Source organism: Camellia sinensis, chromosome 7 (assembly GCF_055761805.1).
Source record: "Camellia sinensis isolate YWXY chromosome 7, ASM5576180v1, whole genome shotgun sequence".
In the NCBI taxonomy this organism is placed as follows: Eukaryota; Viridiplantae; Streptophyta; class Magnoliopsida; order Ericales; family Theaceae; genus Camellia; species Camellia sinensis.
In genome coordinates, this window is record NC_138967.1 from 72,097,477 (window position 1) to 72,119,486 (window position 22,010).

The 22,010-nt window shown below is 36.7% G+C and overlaps 1 protein-coding gene across 1 annotated transcript; it reads left to right on the forward strand.

The window, feature by feature from the left end:
- The first annotated feature begins 447 nt into the window (after positions 1 to 447).
- Positions 448 to 21,441, forward strand: LOC114267264 (stearoyl-[acyl-carrier-protein] 9-desaturase, chloroplastic). Its single transcript, XM_028208284.2, has 3 exons — positions 448 to 619; positions 17,932 to 18,436; positions 20,612 to 21,441. The coding sequence occupies exons 1-3, from the start codon at positions 486 to 488 to the stop codon at positions 21,170 to 21,172; spliced, it is 1,200 nt and encodes a 399-aa protein (XP_028064085.2). The 5' UTR covers positions 448 to 485; the 3' UTR covers positions 21,173 to 21,441.
- The last annotated feature ends 569 nt before the right edge of the window (positions 21,442 to 22,010 follow it).

Genomic DNA, 22,010 nt, shown 5'->3' on the forward strand with positions numbered 1-22,010 from the left:
TTTTTGTGACAAATGTTTTGTATTTTTCTAGTAGGAGTTACGACAATTTGTTGTTGTTTGAGATGATCTAAATAAGTGCACTTTTTGACTTTTTATGAAATATGGGTTGGGTTTGGGTTGGGTTTGAAGTGATGTGTTAGAGAGGTGATGTGACTTAAATAAAATGATGTGACTTAAATAAGATAGTGACTTTTTGCCTTTTTACCTTTTTCAAGACATGCCAAACTTGGCCTTATGATATTATTACATTTATCATAAAAATACATAATATATATACATCACAAAAACACGTAACAAAATGCATAAGATTGTATGCCATAAAATTTCTCCTGTAATTAAGAACTACTGATTAGCACTATAAATATGTGATTTGCATTCCCTCTCAGTCTCACTCCATCCCACGTACGCAAAAGCTCAATTATTAATTTTGAGAGAGAGAGAGAGAGAGAGAGAGAGAGAGAGAGAGAGAGAGAGAGAGAGAGAGAATGGCTGTGAAATTCAACTCTGTTGCCTTTCAATCCCAAAAGTTGCCCTGTTTTGCAGTCTTGGAGAAGGCCAGTCTAGGATGTCCCAAGCATTTCATGGCTGCCACAACCCTTCCCTCAAGCTCTAACTCTAAGTGAGTCCAATAATATTCTTTCATTGATTTGATATATTGAAGCTTTTGCATTTTGCTTCGTTATTCTTTTCATAGATCTATCTACTCAAAGTCTTTTTGGATATGTGTTTCTGCTACATGCATTTCCAAGTAGTCTACTCATCCACGTAATGTAGCAACATGTTGATATTAGACCTGTTAGAGGATCTCCAAGGGAGGAGGTAAAAAGGTCATCTGAGTGAGGTATTTTTGTTAGTAAAGCTAGTTTTTTCTTTCTCTAATCGGTTCTGCATTACAAAAGGTATTTTGCTCTTTTTCGTTTTTGCTCTACTTATCTAGCTAGCCTCTATTGCTAGACAAAAGGGTTTTCCCGCTGTTTTAAGGTCTATATCTCCGCTTAGAGCATCTCCAACTCACTAGGCATATGATGCTTGTTAGTCAAAATGCCTAATGTGACTCACTTTTTTCAACTCCAATGCACTAGACATATGCTTAGGCATTTTGGCTCAGCTCACATTCACTAGCTATATGTAGCTAGCCTTCAAGGCTAGGCAAAATGTATTTAATCATTAAGATTATTTCCCTCCATCTTTGTTGTTGACGTGGCATTCTATAAAGTTAATAGTATTTGGATGAATAGCTAAAATAAAGAGTATGGTTGGGGTAGAAACATGAAATCGTTGATAGGCAAAATAAAATGTATACTTTATAGTAATATTTAGATAGGTAAAATGCCTACTACCATTGGAGATGCTCAATCTTTGTTGCATCTCTCCTTATTCTAGCCCGTTGTTATTTTAAAAAAAATATGATCGTGTAAAAATATTATTTTAAAAAAAATTTAAATATATATTTAAAAAAATAAATATTTGTACATGCACATCAACACTAGATGCATAAACAACATATCATAAGAAGTTTATATTTTTTATTATTATTTATGTTTATAGTATTTTTCTTTTAAAAATTAGTGAAGTTAGTCTGATTGATTAGTTAAAATAAAGAATATGGTTAGAGTGCATACTAGCTAAATTAATTAGGCAAAATAAAGATGTGTATATTTAGAAAAAATTTTGCCTAGTAACCTTGGAATTGCTCTTAGTTTTTAGAATTTTGTTTTTGAGAATTCAATTTGTTATCAGAGCAGACAATTAATTATGTGTTCAAATCTCATATCACTTATTTAATAATTAAAAATATTTGCACATGTTTAACCTCAATACTTGCATTTTTTTCAACAATTGTTTGAATATTTTTATTTAATTTTTTGATTATTTTAACCAAAAGAAATTGAGTAACCCTAAGATTATTGCCACTGAACCACGATAGCTATACCCAACCCATCACAAACTCATCAACCAAATTACTAAAAGTACGTTTAGTTCGATAAGGAATGACCATTCCATTCTATCATAGAATTACTATATATATATATATATTTTTGTTGGCGCTTAAAAAATATATTATTATTTAATTACTGCTACCATTCCATTTTCCTATCACTCATTCCGCCACCCTATCTCCATTGCCATCGCCACCGTCACCACCACCGCCACCGCCCTATTGTCACCATAATCACCAACACCACGACTATCACTACGGTCGCTGTCACAACCAGTACACTACCATACTACCACCACCGTACTACCAACATTGCCATTACTACCACCACCACTACCGTCACTGCAACTGCCGCTGCCGTCACCGCCACAACCAAAACACCACCTTACCACCACTACTAAGGCCACAACAATCTACTACCACCATCCTACTATCATTGCTATCATTACCACCGATGCCGCTGCCGCCGCCCTTACAACTCACACCATTACTTTCGCAACTATCAATATTATCATGATCTATATAATTTTTTAAATTTATTTGTTACTATCTTATTAAAAAATAATAATAATAAAAAATTATTTTTATTTCATGAGTTTAATAGGTATAATCAAATATGAGAATGAGAATTATTATCCTATTCCTATGTTATTCTATGTTAGCAACCAAACAATGGAATGAGAATGGGAATGGACATTGCATTCCATTTATCCTTGTATTCCATTCTCACTTTCATTCCATTCCCACTTCATTTCATCATACCAAACATACTCTAAACTCATTGCATCCACAACACCAAATCGGGGGTCAAGGGAGCAATATTAGGACAAATTATTGGGTGGAGTTGAGTTGGTTAAAAATAAGGACCGAATTTACTTTATGCTCTTTTAGTTTCACCTTGTTTGGTTTGTGTTTCCCAAAAATTTTTGAGAAAAATTCTCTACAAATAAGTTTTCAAAAGTAATCAAACCAAACAAATTTTCCCAAATTATTTTTTTCCAAAACTTGTTTGGTTTATAAGTTTTCCAAACAAATCTCTCTCTCATACACATCAAATCACTCACTTTTTCCAAAACTCTCTCTCAAAATAATTTTTCAAAACATCTTTTGAAAAAAACCAAACCAAACAACTTTTCGTACTTTTTATCTCTAAAACTCATCTCCCAAACTCAAACCAAACATATTATTTTCTATGATTCAAATATATGTAGAGAACTCCTTATGATTTTGAACTAAAGTGCTACTGTAAAGTTTTTCATTAAAAGTAGCGGAAGGTGTGTCACACACTCACAAATTGAGACTGGGTGATGCAAAAATCTCAAGGCAAAGAAAGAAAAAAAAAAACTCTCATCTTCATCTTCTTGTTCTTCTCCAAATTAAATCTATTCGTAACTAAACCATAACCCTGGCCCTAAATGTCATTTTATATCAACAATATAATTTAATTTATTTTAAAATATTATTAAGTGAGAAATTGGGTTAAAGATTAAAATTTAAATTAAGGTAATTTTATAGTAATAAATTAGGGTGATTAAATTAATTTATGATTTAATTTGTTAAATATATATATACAAGTTTAATTTAAAAAGTTATTCAATAATAAATTTGGTTAAAAATAAGAATTAGATTAAGGTACATTTATGATTTAATTTTGTGATAACAAATTAAGGTATTTAAGTTAATTTATGAATTAATTAGTTATATATATATATGTATAGGTTTAATTTAAAATGTTATTAAATAAGATAATTTTATGGCAAATTAGGGTGTTTATTTTAATTTGTTTTATATATGTATGTCTGTGTTTATTTTAAAATGTTATTAAAAAACTATAAAGTTAAAATTTAAAAATTAAAATTTGATTAAAATAATTTGATTAGTTAATTTTATGGTAATAATTTAAGGTGTGTAGGTTAATTTACGGTATGCTAATTTAAAATGTTATTAAATGAGAAATTTTGTTAAAAATTTATAATTTTATGATAATAAATTAGGCTATTTAGGTTAATTTATGATTCAATTTGTTAAATATATGATTAAGACAAAAAATTATATGTATTAGAGAAGTGAGAGAGAATATGATATAGGGGTTTTTAGGTAATTTTATCAGAATTAGTTTTGCACATCCAAAATCATAAAAGAGTTCTCTATCTATATTTGAAGTATAAGAGGATAAATTATTCCAATGCTAAACCACAAGAGAGTATGTGAATTTTGCTCTAATACTATTACAGTCTCATACATATACAACAATAAAAATAGAAAATATTAATAAAATAAACATAATAAGAAAGAGATGTTTTCTTAAATTTCTTTGAGAAGTAAGAAGTTAATTTGTGTCTATTTTCTAGTTAATGGTATAGCAAAATAAAATTTAAATGATCAAATTATAGGATTTTGTTGAAAAAGATAAAACAAATGGATGAGAAACAAATTTAGGCGTATACATATATGATTTTAGAGGAGGCAAATTGAAAAGTATTTTTAAAATTATAAAGATAAAATGTAATTTAAAAAAATTGAGTGTCATGTGTAGGTCCTTGACTTTCATAGAATCCGCCACTGACCATATCCTTCATGTCCATTAACCATTACCAATACGGGTGGGGGTGTTCGGCTTTAGTAGGACTAAAAGTGTAATTGTCAATACTGTTAATTATAAATGTAAAATGATTGTAATATTTTTAAATCTTATATTTTTTTTGTTAATATTTTTTTGTCTCTCCTCTTTTGTACATATATAATTTATAATGTCAAATATTAATTCAATTAAATCACAATAATGATACAATTTTAATTCTTAACATTTTATTCTAATTTTAATTTAATTATATTTAAATTACAATTAATCTTAAATATTTAATTATTTATTGTAATTCTTAATTTTTAATGTAATTTTAATTTAATTATATTTTATATCACAATTGAGAGGGTAATTTGCGTGATCAAATTGAGCCAAGCTGAGTAACATCAGCCTCCAAGGTTGGGCCACGCAATCGGCCGAGAAATGGCTCAGATAGTTCGGTCCTAAACACTACGAAGGGTTTGGACCTAGCTAGCGGATGATCGGTTGAGTGGAAGAGGCCGAGCCACCCTTAGCTTGGCAGAACCTGTCCAAAGGTTGGAGGTTGCACGGTTCGGTCGGCGATTAACTGAGGCCAGGTATATTGGTCGAACATTTATAGCCAAGCATAATGTGTTTTCATTCTCACTTGGTTAGTAGTGAGGATGGTGTTCTGAGGATAAACATTATCCTTAGGAATGTGATTTATAAGAGAACTTTATTAAGGAGAGTTAGAGTCCTACTAGGATTATACGATGTGGAATCTATAAAAGCTTATGATTGCACCTATATCTAGGTATTGGAATTCTTACTCTTGAATACACAGATCTTTTGTGTCTTTGGTCAACTTGCTGGCTTAAGCATTGAAGGCATTTCCGACACACATACGTCGGTTAGCTCACGTGTGTATTTTCAAGTAGTAAAATGACGACGTTTAGAGGAGCGCAAACTTGATCAATAGGATTATACGAGAAGGATTATTTCGTGCTCTTACAATTGGTGCTGTCTGTGGGAATAGTACAGAGAACATACCTCTTGATAGAGTTTTTCATTAACTTCTTTTAGTGGCGCACAACGAAGATTTACCCCAATCTGTCATCGATAGACAAACACCAGAGGGGAACAAAAGGCGTGACGATTTGCCTTTTGCTCCACCTATGAAGGATTTGGACCCTCAGCGACGGAACCCTCAGAGGGGCGCAAGGGAAAAACAAGGCTTGAGTCCTCATCGCTCTCAAAACCCAGATGGACAAAGGAGGAGAACGGATACCCAAGTCTTAGAGGATCGCGTGAGGGAGCAAGATGAATTGATCAGGAGAATGACCACGGACATGGAGGCCATGAAACACCAAATGAAGGGAAAAACGTGGCAGGAGTGGAAATCTGTGAAGGCAGAAAGCATTCTCGCCGCTTAGGAGATCACGACAGTTAAGACTGAAAGGTTATACACAGAGGGAAGCAGTTATCGACCCTCGCATACTCACCAAACAACTTTGTGGCACACCGAGCTACCTAGATCGATGGACCTGCGAGCCGTTCTGCAATAAAAGGTGCGGAGAAAAGAAGACACCCAAGCCCAGGACCCCCAAAGGGTTTAAGCTCTGTAGCGGTTAGCACCTAGGACACACGGAACTGTTGAGCTTGGAATACCAGTACCGTGCCTTGCCTACGAACCAATTGATAAGGCATTGGTAAGGTTACAGAGCTTGTCGTTCGTTTCAACGATAGAGAATGCACTGCTGCCCTTAGGCTTTAACCAGCCAAAGTTCACGATCTACAAGGAAAAGACAAACCCTTACATGCACTTTCACCACTTTTGGCAAGTAATGGCCATTCAACAACGGAATGAAGCTCTTACGTGTATCTTGTTTCTGTCAAGCCTTGGCGAGCTAGGCTTGACCTAGTTTGAAAAGTTGCCAGAAGGCAGCGTTGCTTCATGGACACAACTTGCAAAGGTGTTTGTCACCAGGTTCAAGACAAACACCAAAACACCAGTAGAGATAGATCAATTACTCGGCATTGACATGGGCGAGAAAGAAATGTTGAAGTCATACAACAACATATATTGGGAGACCTTCAACTAGATAGGCGACTGCTCTACCAATCTAGCTATCGTACATTACAAGCGGGGCTTGCCAGCGGGCCATAAGCTAAGGGATTTAATGACAATGACGCCGTCCTTCACTATGGAAGCCCAGATAGGCAGAGTGCACCAGTACATTAGGGTAGAAGAAGATGACGTTTGTGCCAAAGTAAAGTCCGACACAATAGTGATATCGGACAAGAAACCTGCAGGAAAGGTTAATACGGTCGGCAAGGACCACCGACCAAGCAAAAGCAATCATGGCGAATGGCCGAACGGTGAGGATCCCAAGGCAAGGAGGTTGAGGGTTCGCATCGCTATCGCAATAGTGTTCAAGAAGCCCATCTACCGAATTCTTAGTGAAATATGCGACGGACCCTTCGTTCGCTGGCCTGCCAAGTTGGAAGAAATGTAGAGGGGCTACGATGAGAGGTATAGGTGCACCTTCCATAACGAAGTAAGGCACGGAACTGAAGACTGCACGCCTTTAAGGCAACATTTGGAAGAATTGGTGGCTGCAGGCCACTTGGTCAAATACATTGAAGGGGGAGCTCGGCCAGCCCCCCAGGATCGCAACGGGCCAGACAGGATGCTAGCCGATGGTCCACCTCAAGGTGTGATCAACGTAATAAATATGATCATCGAGCTTGAGAAAGTGTGCGAGCTTAAGGGCATGATCAAAAAAGCGGAGCACACGGGGGAAGTGCTACGCACCTAGCCAACTGTAAAGAAGGGGAATTGAGAAGCAAAAAACATCATCAATTTCTCTGATAGAGACTTAGCAAGGATTCAAAACCCTCACAAGGATGTGCTAGTTGTTACTTTACGCGTCAAAAACTTTGATATTAAGCGGATCTTGATAAACCAGGGAAGCTCATGGGAAATAATGTATTATGAGACCTTCAAGTAATTGAATTGAAGGATAAAAACTTGACACTAGTGACTTCCCTGTTAGTTGGCTTTAACTCTATACCAGAGTGGTCGGTTGGCAAGATAATTTTACCGGTCAAATCTAGGTCGATGACAAAACAAGTGGAGTTCTGGGTGTTGAAGGTACCCTCCACTTATAATATTATTTTGGGGAGAGCATGGTTGTACGCCATGCAAGCAGTAATGTCGACTCACCACCAAGTGATGTGGTTTCCTAACGAAGTCAGAGTAATTGAAGAGGTTTTAGGAGACCAAATTATGTCCAAACAATGCTTCGTGACTGTGAATGACAACCGAGCTACCAAAGGGTTTGTGCAGATGGTAGAGGAATCGAAAAGCAATGAGATGTTCGCAAACATTGGCAAGGTAGCCAAATAGAAACCGGTAAAGGACTTGGTGGAAGTGAGAATTGACAAGAATGACTCAGAGAAGTTTTTCTTGCTCGGCTTATCTCTGTTCAGCACTGAGAGAAAGGAGATTATGGAATTCTTGATCTCTAATATTGAAGTGTTCGCCTGGATGCCTGGCATTGACCCAAACTTCATCTGCCATTAACTTAACGTCAATCCTACCGCCGGACCAATCATACAACGAACTCGCAGATCGGTACTACACCACGCCAAGATAGTGGCTGAGGAGGCAAGAAACCTGCTGCAAGCAGGGGCAATTAGGGAGGTTCACTATCCCATGTAGATCTCCAACACAATGGTAGTGCCTAGAAAAATGACAAATGGCGCGTTTATATGAACTACAAGACAATTAACAAAGAGTGCCCCAAGGATAGCTTTCCTTTACCAAGGATAGACCGACCAACTGGTGGACCTAACTGCAGGTCACAACTGACTTAGCTTTCTTGATGTGTATCATGGATACCATCAGATTGCTATGTGTGAACTGGACCAGGAAGTCACATCCTTCATGACTCCTAGGGAGTTGTATTGCTACAAGGTCATGCCCTGTGACCTAAAAAATGCAGGGGCAACGTTTCAGCTAATGGTCACCAAAATGTTTGAACCATTGTTAAGCAAAACAATGGAGGTTTATATTGACGACATTGTGGTCAAAAGTAAGAACAAAGTAGACCATCTCAACAACCTAGTTGAGATGTTTCAAATTTTAAAGACTCACAAGCTGCGACTAAATGCCTCCAAGTTTGCGTTTGGTGTAGGATCAGGTAAATTTCTTGGCTTTCTAGTAACTAACCGCAGTATAGAAGCCGATCCCTCTCAAATCAAGGCCATTCAAGAACTAAAGAGGCCTAACATAGTTAAGGAATTGCGACATCTAATGGGCCTAGCTGTCACACTAAATCGATTTATAAGTTGGTCGTCAGATAGGTGTCGATCGTTTTTCCAGGCATTGAAGGCCAAATTTGAGTGGGATGAAGAATGTGACCAAGCTCTAGTGAGCTTGAAGAAATACTTGACCTTTCTGCCACTGTTGGCAACCCTAGTACCAAGAGAGGAACTTTACTTATACTTAGCAGTTTCCCAGCACGTAGTTCGCGCCGAAGGAATACAACAGTTGCCCATCTTTTATGCGAGCAAGACATTGCTGGAGCCGAAACAAGATACTTGCCGTTAGAAAAGCTTGCCTTAGCTTTGATGATGGCCTCAAGAAAGTTGCCGCACTACTTCCATGCACATATTGGGACCGTATTAACAGCATTCCTCGTAAAGGCCTTGTTCGAAAGGGCGGACTTCTCTGGGTGAATATTGAAGTGGGCAGTGGAATTGGGACAATTTGACATCAAGTTCCAACCCAGAACGACAGTAAAGGTCCAAGCTTTGGCAGACTTTGTGGTAGAGTTTTCTCTAGGAAGTCATTATATTTGCCCAGTAGACTTGACCGATGAAACTGAGCAAAGAAAGGGAGTGTCACGGGAATAGTGCAGCCCCCATAGCAAACTGATCAACCATGCGTTGAAAGCCTAACAGTGGATGCCCCATCTGATGAGGCCAACAACACATTTCCAAAGGATGAAGAGGCAATCTCAAGCACAATTTGTAATAATGTACCTGATAGGGAAATAGAAGGGCAACCGATAAAAGAAATTATCGATCAAACAGTGGATGAACATTTAGAGGAAATCAATGATGTCTCAGACCCTAAAACATCTTCAGACGCATCCACTTGCTGGAAGTTGTTTGTAGAAGAGATGTGGAAGCTATTTGTGGATGGCGCGTCAAACAGACATGTGGCCAGACTTGGGATAGTCCTCATCTCGCTAGATGACTTGACCATTGAACAAACAATCACATTTGGATTTTAACCATCCAATAATGAAGTAGAGTATGAAGCATTGTTAGCCGGCTTGAAGTCAACCTATCAGATGAAGGCCGCTGAGCTAATGATGTACAGAGACTCCCAATTGGTCATCAACCAAATCTCTGGCGATTATGAAGTAAAAGATGACAGAATGACCAAATATTAGGCGCGGGTCAGAATTGAGATTAAAAAATTCAAATTTGTAAGGATAGAATAAATCGGTTGAGAGAAAAATAGCAAGGCAGATGAACTGGCCAGTTTGGTGTTGATGGTGGACATTTCTATCCCAAACCCATTCCTAATTGAGTTCCTTCCAAGCCGAGCATCGATGAACTTGAAGCGGTCGAGGTATTCTACGCTGAGTTAAGTCTTTTCTAGATGGACCCTATTGTGACCTTCTTGAAAGATTGGATTTTTCTAGAGGACAAGAAGGAGGCAAACAAGATTGGAGCAAAATCACAACGGTTTTGACTTTCTCCCTCCCTAGCTTTGTACAAGAAGTCATTCATTGGACCATACTTGAAATGTGTCCATCCTAGCAAGGTCAAAGCCTTCCCGTTCGAGATACACGAAGGCATTTGTGGAAGCCACCAAGGGGGGAAGATCTCTAGCTTACCGTGCTGTCTCACATGGATATTAGTGGCCACACATGCAAGCAGACATAGAGAAGTACGCCAAGAAATGTGAAAAATGTCAAAAGTTTGCTCATCAAATTCATCAGCTAGCCAAATAGCTCTTTCCTCTGACCAGCCCTTGGCCTTTTGCAATGTGAGGCTTAGACATAGTGGGACCACTCCCAATTGCGCCAGGCAACCGAAAGTTCTTTATCACAACGACAGACTACTTCACAAAATGGGTTGAGTAGAGGCATTGGCGTCCATCAAAGAGAAAGACGTTAAGAAGTTTGCCTGACAGAACATCATAACCCAATTTGGAATTCCTAAGGTCTCATATAGACAACGACACTTAGTTCAATAGACGACTATTCAGAGGCTTTTGTGAAGAGTACAAAATAGAATTCTACAATTCTACGCCGGCCTACTCTCAAGCCAATGGCCGGGCCGAAGCATTGAACAAAGTGATCCTTGATGGCTTGAAGAAGAGGTTGGCAAAGGTGAAAGAAAAGTGGGTTGAAGAACTATCCCATGTCTTATGGGCCTATCGGACTACACCTAGGCGGTCAACTAGAGAAATGCCCATTGCCCTGGCATACGGCATGAAAACAGTGATACCTTTGGAAGTCAGCCTTCTCACCATCAGGAGTGAAAATTTTGACCCAAACCTGAATAGGGAGGCAATAGCCTTGGAACTTGATCTAGTCGAAGAACGAAGAGAGAGGGCGTTAATCCACATTGCCTCATATCAGCAAGAACTGGCTAGGAAATATAACAAGGCGGTTCACCAAAGATAGTTCAAAATTGGAGATTGGGTACTGCGTAAAGTAATGGGAAATACTATGGTGCCTAGTGATGGCAAATTAGTACCTAATTGGGAGGGGCCATACAAAGTGGTGAGGCTGGCAAGAAAGGGAGCTTGCCACTTGGAAGATGTTGATGGCCGAGCTATCCCAAGGCCATGGAATACCGGCAATCTCAAGATATTTTATTTTTAGCTCTTTGCACTTGTAATTTTTTCTTACGTTTTGGTTGATATTTAATAAAACAAGTAGACAATTTTTTGGAGAATTTTTAGTACTTGCATTTATTTCGGCCTATATGTAAAAAATCTTTGCATGACTTGAGGAAAAGTGGGTTGGTAGGCTTGACCAACACCTTTTTTGAACTCTTTGATCAAGATGGTTATCTCGGCTAAAGAATGTTGGCAGGTTTGACTAACACCTTTTTTGAACTTTTTGATTAGAATGGTTATCTCAGTCAAAGAAGGTTGGTAGGTTTGACCAACTTCTTTTTTGAACTCTTTGATTGAGATGGTTATCTCGGCCAAAGAAGGTTGGCAGCTTTGACCAAAGTTTTTGAAATCTTTGACCGAGATGGTTATCTAGGCCAAAAAAGGTTGGTAGAATCATGTGTGGTCGAGCTGGTTAGCTCGACAAAGCAAGCATTTAGAGTTGGACAAAAGAAACACAACTAACGAGTGAAAAGCAGTAAGTTTTTCATTAATAGAAGAAATGATTACAAGAGGAGGGGCATGTAGCCCGGTTACATTACAAAATCAAAAGAAGAAAAAGAACAACAAGAGTAAAAAACGAAGAGTAGTAATAGGATCACGCAAACAGATCATCCGGTTCGATTTCAGGGTCAACATTGACTTCACTACTTGGCAGATTGGCTCTAGCATCATCTTCCTGTGTTAAGTTAATGATGCCTTCTTCGACAATCAAGCTTGCCCCAGTCTGGCTGGGCAACTCCGCAGTGCCTTCAACTCGGCATCTTTGGTCTAACCGTCAACGATAGTAGCCCATGTTGTTTTCCTTAGCTCAAGCACACATCGGTGGGCAACATGACTTGCAATTCGGTTAAACAACAATTAGCTAAACCAAGCAAAAAGTTGCACGATTGAGGGAGTAGAAATACAAAGTGAAGACTTACCAGAACTAGAGACTTGATAGCTGACCGAATTGCTTTTAGCACGGCCAACTGTTCATGCCCTTCCATGTCGGTCAATAGGCACAAGCTTTTGGACAAATTGAAGGCCAACAGGTGGTCCTTTTCGGTGCTCATGGAGTCGGTGGTGGTCACAGTGCGGCCTTTGAAGGTCATGGCTAGTGCCCACACTGGGGGAAAGAAGGGCTAGCATGGCTAGAATGGTAGCTCTCCTAGATTGGTTGAGATTCGTGTAGCTCGGCCTTAGGTAGCACGGTCTCTTCCTTGTCTACTAGCCATTATTGCTTGGCCGACGAAGTGCGAGCATGCTTGCTGGGCCGAGATGAGGATGCCCTCGTGGTTAAGAGGGTGACAACGGTCTCAAGTGATCGACGGGTCAGAGGCTGCTCGGCCTGGACCTCAGTAGTGGAAGCAGAGGCCTATTCAGTGATTAAAGCGCACACTGCCCTTTTTTTTGCCATCTCTTGTTCCTCAGTGAGCGGGAGTAGGTTAATTTGGGGGAGACTGGGGTTTGGCTTAGGTGATGGCTCCAGCAGAAAGTCTGTTACCTGGCTCTTCCGCTTACCACTGTATCGGTAAGCTGGTTCAAAATTCAAGAGCTCAGTCCAGTCCCTTTGCAGATATCGTAGTGCGGCACGAAGGGCGATCTGGTTGGAGTGAGCATAGTTCTCTTTAAGCAATTTCAGATCTGCAAAAAGCATTCAAGGATTAGCACGGTTGGAAGCAGTTAAGTGATAAGAAAGAAAACAACTGAGCTACTGATATCGGCGGTGCCTTGCTTCTAATTGATGTTGTAGCCTGGTATTGGGGCTTCTTGGTCTTCAAAGTTTCCAGAAACCCAGAGAAAATCATCGTTATGCAAGTCTTTGTTTGGTGTTCTTTTGACGATTTTCTCTCAGCTTCTTTTAACCTTAAGGTAATATACCCAACCATCGCCACTTTGGCCAGACGAGTATTAGTGGAATATCTCGACCAATCCGAGGTTGAAGCCAAGACAGCGGTTGAGCTCGATGATCCCGTTTACTATTCTATAGGTGTTGGTGGATAGTTGAGTAGAGCAGAGTCTGGTTGCCTAAGGAATTCGTAGATGAGGGGTTGGACTGGGAACCTAAGTCCACCCTCTACGATTGATAGCATGGTAAAAAGGACGAAGTCGGATTTGCCCCAAGGCATGGTATCTAGCTCGGCTAGTGTGAATTGTACATTGTTTAGGATGTTGTAGTCTCTTCAAAACTCGGCTATGGCGCCTGACGAGCTCACCATGAATCGTTATTTACCCATGGCCTTAAAATTAAATATGTTACGAGGGTTTGCTTGGCGACCTAGGGCAACACTGATGTGGACAATGGTTGGTTGGGTTAAGCAATGTAACCAATGGGCAAAGTGAATGATGTGCCTAGACAACCTAGTCAAGTTTGCAAAGTGAAAAAATAAAAGTGTATTATGCTCATGTGATGGCCGAGCTAAAACAAGAGTAAACCAAGTCAGGGGATTGTTTGCTCGGTCAGAGAAGTGTGTGCAAAATAAGTCTAGCTCGGTCGTTGAGCAAGTTAGGTCCATTGCCAATGTGGTCATAGCTCAGTTGTGAAGATGGGTAAGGTTTTAGCCCGGCTTAGACCAAGGAGGGTAAGGTTTTGACCTGGTTATGAGAATGATGATACTCCTAGTTCGGTTAAACTCGCATACGGTGGTGCAAACAGGTTTTATTTTGGTTCGAGCGTGATTTTGGATCAAAATCACTGGTTTTGACAGGTTTTTATCCCATCCGTTTGGAGTTCATCTCTAAGCGTGAAACTAGAAGGGTATTCAAAGGCCCTAATGTAGTTCCACATCCATTTTATATATATTTTAGTGGATTAATACTCAGAAATGTTATTTTCAAGACTAAACGATGGATTACTAGCATCAAGACATGAAGAACAACTTGAATATTGAAACAGAAACATTAAAAAGATTTAGAAACTTACAGATAAAGGATGCAGTGCGCAGTTTCGATTAGTGGATGATGTTCCAGTAGCTGAAACAGAGTAGATTCCTTCTTGAAAATGCTTGAATCAAGGCTTGGCGCACGAAGATGCAAAGGACAAGAGCTCTGGCTTGGGATTTTGCTGGAGAAGATGAACAATGGATTTGAGGGGGCGTGCGTATAGGCTGTATATATGCAGAAGGCGAAAAGGAAGGACCATTCGAATTTTGGGGCAGTGTTTGATGGCTGTTGCAGCAGTACAGGGCCAATAAGGGTGAGCCACGTGTCCCAAAAAGGACATCGTGCCAGAGTAGTGGGTGAACGTGTTGTATAGTTGATAAGACCGCGGCTACCAAGCAATCTATGCGGCCGAGCAATTTCCTTAGCTCGGCAAGATCAAGTAGTTTAGCTCGATCGAAGTGAGTAATCCCAATCATGTTCCGCAGAAGGAATTAAGGGGCAATTAAGAGGGTAATTTGTGTGATCAAATTGGGCTGAGCTACATCATCCTCCATGGTTGGGCCAAGAAAGGGCTCATATAGCCTTGTCCTAAGTGGACCGGAGGGTTTGGACCTAGCTACCAGATGATCGGTTGAGTGGAAGAGGCCAAGCTGCCTTTAGCTCGGAAGAACCCATCCAAAGGTTGGAGGTTACACGGTTTGATTGGCGATGGACCGAGGCCAGGTAGCTCGGTCAAACATTTATAGGCGAGCATAATGTGTTTGCCATCTCACTTGGATATCAGTGAGGAGGGTATTCTGAGGATGAGCATTATCCTTTGGAATGTGATTTATAAGAGGACTTTATTAAGGAGAGTTGGAGTCCTACTAAAATTGTACGATGTGGAATCTATAAAAGCTTATGACTGCACTTATATCTAGGCATTGAAATTCTTACTCTTGAATACACAGAACTTTTGTGTCTTTGGTCAACTTGCTGACTTGAGTATCGGAAGAGTTTCTGGCACACACCCGCCGACTAGCTCATGTGTGTATTTTCAGGTAGTAAAGTGACGACGTTTGGAGGAGTGCAAACTTGATCAAAAAGATTATACGAGAAGAATTATTTCGTGCTCTTACAACAATTAATTTTAAAATTTTAATTATTTATAGCAATTTCTAAAATGTTAATCTAATCTTAATTTAATTTAATTTTAACTCAATTATTAATTATTATTAATTTTATATTTTTATTAAATTATATTTTAAATAAATTCTGAGTAATGTTTTATATTTTAGATCAATAATTACTAATATTTTAATTAACATATTAATCTAATTTTAGATTTGTAAAAAATAGGATAAAATTGTCTTTTTGTTGTGTTAATTTTATGTTATTTTTTCTAAAAATCAAATTCACTCTAAAAAATAGTGTCTACGATAAACTTTTTGTTACTTTGAATGAAAAATCTAATGATGTCACTTTAGTCCAAAGCTACATGAGGCTTTTTGGCTATATTTGAACCATAGGCGTAAAGTGCTCCAGCCCTAAATTATAAGCGGTAGAATAAGTTTAACCCTTAAAATTATATACATTAAAAGTAGGTAAATTAAACTTTATTTCTTTTATGTTTAGTCATTCTCTCATTTTGGCCTTTAAATTTTATTTAATTTTTTATTTATTTTATTTTATTTAATTTTTTCCCTCACTTTCATCTGTCATGTTTTAAGTATTTTCCAATTTACTCTTAAAACTAATTTTTGTTCAAAACTAGACAGAAAATATCACGTTAGTTTCCACATGACATAAGAAATATATTATTATATTAAGATTTAGATTTGTGTCAAAAGTGTGAGTTATATATAATAAATATTTGTATGCCACATACTTGTTAATGTGTCGTTTTTATTTAATTTTAGGCATAAGTTAACTTTTAGAATAAATTGAGAAAAATTATAACATAAACAACCAAAGTGAAAAAAAAAAAAACTTTAAAGGCCAATGTAAAAAATTAGTCAAACAAGAAAAAGTATTTTTGGCGACTAAAAAATCACCTTTAGTCGCTGAAAGTATAGGTTTTGGCGACTAAAAAAGCATTAGTAGCCAAAAGTAAAAAATTTTGGCAACTAAAAAAATTTAGTAGCCAAAAGTATAGGTTTTGGCGACTAAAATTTTGTTTGGTCGCCGATATATGGTTTTTACCGACTAAAAAAATTATAGTAGCCAAAAGTAAGGCTTTTTGGCGACTAAAAAAATTTTAGTAGCCAAAAGTGAGGTGTTCGCCGACTAAAAAGATGTTTAGTCGCCAAAAGTGAGCCTTTTACTGACTAAAAAATTTTAGTAGCCAAAAGTAAGGCTCTTTGGCGACTAAAAAAAATTTAGTAGCCAAAAGTGAGGCATTTGGCGACTAAAAACATGTTCAGTAGCCAAAAGTGAAGCTTTTTGGCGACTAAAAAGAAATTTAGTCGCCAAAAGTGATAATTTTAGTGTGGGAATTTTATTTTTTAACGACTTAAAAATAATTAGTAGCCAAAAGTATAGAATTAGCGACTAAAATTATGTTTAGTCACCAAAAGTGGTCTCTTTTTTTTTCTACTAAATAATTTATTTTTACATAAATTATGTTTAATAAAAAATAATTATGTTTATATATATACTTTTTTATTAATATGAGTCTATGTACTATATAAATAATATATGTTACATATATAATCATATGATGTTATGGAAGCGTAGTGGAAAGAGTGTGTTGTATAAAGTTTATGGTGTGGGAGGTTGATGATTCAAATCTCCATAAGAGCAGAGTATAATTTTTTTTTTTTTCACGAATTAGCTTTTGGCAACTAAAAGATTTGGTCACCGATTCCTTGAATATTAGCGACTAAAATACTAGTCGGTAAATGTATAATTTAAAAAAGTATAATTGACTATTGGCGACTAAAATGTTAGTCGGTAAATGTATAATTTAAAAAATATAATTGACTATTGGTGACCAAACCGGCGACTAAAAAATTTAGTCGGGGAAAATAAAAAACCGACTTTTGGCGACTAAAAATTTAGTCGCCAAATGTGTTTTTTCTTGTAGTGGGGGGTGTTTGGGAGGTTTTTTTTTTTTTTTGCTAAAAAAACACTAAAAGACAAAATTGGTTAAAAATAAGTAAATAAATAAATCCAGACAAAATGTCACATCAAATTTATAATCATTTTATTTTTTCTTTTACAAACATCACATCCAACTAAAAAAAAAAACCCAACTATCTTCCCCAACACAAAAATTTAACCTTCTAAAATAATTAAAAATTAAAAAAACATACTAACATAACAAATTCCCAAACACCCACGTAAAAAGGGGCCAAGTGCATTGAATTTTGTTAATGAATGCCCTAAATTTTTTTTTTTTTTTTTGGTGCAATGTTTGTGTATTCTTTTTATAAAAGTATGTATAATCATTTTAGGTTTTGCCAACTAAAAGCGAAAAAACACTCATTAACAAAACTGTCCAAAATTTGGTATCCAAATTTAATCACCTTATAATTTGGAAAAGAAGAATGGACAATCTAGCGAGTCTTGTCGGCATACTTTGATGATCCACTCCATTCATTAAAAAGGTAAAATTGATTCGATAAATCTCATATATATCAAGTTTTGCTGATCTAAAATCTCTCTCATGTACTTTAGGATGGAGCTTGATAATATGAAGAAGCTAAATCTTGGTCAGAAGGCAAGAGTTCAAGTAACTCATTCTATGCCACAAGAGAAGATAGAGATATTCAAATCCTTGGAAGACTGGGCTAAAGAGAATGTGTTGGTTCACCTAAAACCAGTAGAGAAAAGTTGGCAACCACAACAGTTTTTGCCTGATCCAAAATCAGATGGGTTCATGGATCAAGTGGAGGAATTGAGAGAGAGGGCAAAGGAGCTTCCAGATGATTACTTAGTTGTATTGATAGGAGACATGATCACAGAAGAAGCTCTTCCAACATACCATTCTTGGATTAATACAAATGACGGAATTAGAGATGAAACATGCTCAAGCCTTACTCCTTGGGCTATTTGGATTAGGGGATGGACGGCTGAAGAGAATCGCCATGGTGATCTTCTCAACAAATACCTCTATTTATCTGGTCGAGTTGACATGAAACAAATTGAGAAGACATTGCATTATCTAATTGGCTCTGGAATGGTAAGTGTTTCTTCTTCTTTGTAATTTTTCTTGGAGGTGGTCCAAAATGGGCTATTCATTATGGTCCTGTTTCGATAATCCGAATAGTTTATTTTGTCAAGTACTTCATATATTTTATCCATAAAAAAAAATTAAATTAATCCGATAATCGTAATATATTTATTTTTTTGCATTTGTTATCAAAAAAATGAATGGTTTATGTTTAAAAATACAATTGTCGTTTATTTTTTTTATGACAAATACGATAAATTGAATAAATTACGATTATCAGATTAATTTTTTTTTTTTTTTGATGAAATACACAAAATGCATGATAAGATTATCAAAACGAGACATGTGATAAGCCCCATGCGCTCAAAGAGAGCCCTCCAACGTAAATTATGGACCAAAAGAAATCCACCTCTTTTTTCTTTTCTTAAAACTTAGAATCTTTCAATTTCTACGTGCCCCCCCAAAAAATAAAGAGTAAGCAATAAAAATGATATGGCGGCGGCACTATTTTGTTGTTGTTTTTGTTTTTGTTTTTTTTTGTTTTTTTAAATCGTAGAAGAAAAATACTATTAATACCTAGAAGCAATACCAAATATTTTTTATAACTACAAAAATCGAAACTTTCCTGCTCGGGATACAACAGAATCAAAAGGATCAATATACACATGGTCACCAAAATATTTCCTTTACTTTATTTTGATCACTAAAATATGCACTTTGTTACATTTTGATTTTCAAAATGTATATTTTGTTGTATTTAATCCATAAACTATACGTTTTGTAGTTTTTTTTGTTTCCTAATCTCCTAATTTTGTTCCATCTTTTCGGAAAGTTTAAAAAATTCCCTAGTTCCATTAGTCAATTTAGATAGAGTGAGCACTAGGAATAGGATGAATTATATTTTTACCCCTACAATATAAGTCATTTCTTACTTTGATCCTTAAAGAAAAAGTTATCCTATTTTGATCCCTAAATTATCTGTCATTTCCTACTTTAGTCCAATTACCAACTCTCGTTATGGTTAACGGGAAATTTGGGAATTTAAAAATTAAGTTTTTCACTTTAACTCCTAAATTCAAACCCAACCTAATCTCATAATCCATACTCCAAAACCTATTCCCAAACCTATCCAATCTCAAAAACCAACTTTATATCAGATGAAAATGAAAAATTACAATGGCTATGCGTCATTGAGGAGTAAAGAAGTTGTGAATCAAAGTATGGAAGTTGGGAAGAGGTCAAGTGATTGATTGAAAGATAGAAGGTGCAGTGTGGGAGAAGAAATGGTCAGTTTTGGGAGTGTGTAGAAAGGTGCTTGGAAGAACGGAGAGAAGAAGAAAATGAAGGGTGATTGAAGATTCAAGTATTGTTGAACAATATTTTAGTCAATAATGTGACAAGTTGTGATTGGGCAAAAACTATTCTATTTTGTTTCTCTTTTGATTAGACTATGTATATATTGGATTTAGGGACCAAAGTATCACAAATTTTTTTTTTTAAGAACTGACGTACAAAAATGCAAATAGATTAGGGGTAAAAATGTAATTTAATCCATTTATGTAGATTGCCTTGGGAGAGAGGGTCAGGTCTGCGCCTAGGTCATCCCGTGCCACATGGTATTTTTTTTGTCATAAATGTACAATGAACAACTGAGGAAAAAATAATTAAATATTTTAAAGGATTAAAGTAAGAATTTTTTTTTTATTTTTATTTATGAACCAAAATGAGAAAAAAAATGACAATAATTTATTATAAAAAAAATTCCTCTTTTATTGAACAAGTAGAAGAAATATAGACAAGTAGGTAATACCAATAAATCTCAAAGGGTTGGACCTTAGGGTTTGGAGTGTACTCTTTGCAGGTCGCAGGTTCAACTCTTATTAGGTACTATCAAGTCCTTGGAGCGATACCCGTAAGCTCTGTCTTAGATTTGTTAGATTCACAAAGAAGTAGTGCTTTGTGTGAGTTCTAAAATTAATCGAGGTGCGCATAAACTGGCCTAAACACTCGATCATTAAAAAAAATTTAAAAGAAAAAACACCAATATTGTGCGCTTATGCCTTGTATCCGTTGTCGTTTCTTTGGCACCCCACGAACAATAGCTTGACAAACAAACATTTGATGCACTTCTTCATTTTTTTTTTTTTTGTAATACCATTTTTAACCCTTTGTTGGTTTGGATAGGACCTTAAAACAGAAAACAATCCCTACCTAGGGTTCATTTACACGTCATTCCAAGAAAGGGCAACCTTTATTTCCCATGGTAACACAGCCAGGCTTGCCAAACACTATGGCGACAACAACCTAGCTCAGATATGTGGCACAATTGCCTCTGATGAGAAGCGGCATGAAACTGCTTACACCAAAACAATTGGGAAGCTATTCGAGATTGATCCCGACACAACTATCACATCATTTGCCAAGATGATGCAGAAGAAAATATCAATGCCAGCTCACTGGATGTACGATGGTGAAGATGACAATCTTTTTCTGCACTTCTCAACCGTTGCCCAGCGGCTCGGTGTGTACACCGCCAAAGACTATGCTGATATTTTGGAGTTTTTAGTGGACAAATGGAATGTAGAGAAGCTTACTGGACTTTCTGGTGAGGGAAGAAAGGCTCAAGATTATGTTTGTGAGTTAGGTCAAAGAATTAGAAGGCTAGAGGAGAGAGCTCAACTAAAGGCCAAGCAAGCACCAGTTATTCCTTTCAGCTGGATTTTCAACAGAACTGTGAAGCTCTAAATGCAAGAGGGTGACAAATGATGGGTTACTTGTTAGTTGAAGCTTTGCTCAACCAAGGACATAAAATAGAAGTTTAATAGATGAATATGTGTTTTATTGGGAAGTTAGAGACTATTGCTCCAATAGACTAATGTATGAGGTTTGTATGTTAGGTAAGAAACTATTTTGTGTAATGGGTTTGTCAAGGTGATCTCACTTTTTGTCTCAAATGTATGTGGGCTGATGTACATCACCATAGTGTATCCATTACAAAAAATATCATCGTCTCTTTATTTGGTATTATGAATATTAATTAAAGAAATAAAACTCTCTCTCTCAATGTCTCGAATTTGTGTGGAATTGATTGAATCAATTGTCATTTTTTTATGATGTGCTTCCACCAAAATAATGAACCCCCACTTGTGGATGCCATGCTTTTCTGGGTATGAGGCGCGTTTCCACCCCATGTCATACCAGCTTGCGTTCAAAAGTCGCTACTTAATTTTAAGGAGAATTAAGAAACTTTAAACGATGATAATTAAGTACAAGACCTGATCCTTCACAACCAAATAATCAAGGTTCGAGAATTAAGGTACAAAATAGAAAGGTCATTGAATAAAAGGCCTCCTTTGTGCCTAATCCAAAAATTGGCTTCTATTAACTCTCTATTTTGCGATTTTAATGATTCAATGTTTCACAAACTTCATTGTTAACCCTAAAACAATTACTAAACCTAAAACTAGATGATTGAATAAATGAATATTACTTAATTTAGATCTAATGAATACAATTATATTTTCATCAAAAAAACTCATATTTTCCATCAAATAGTTATTAAATGGCCATAAACAAGATCTAA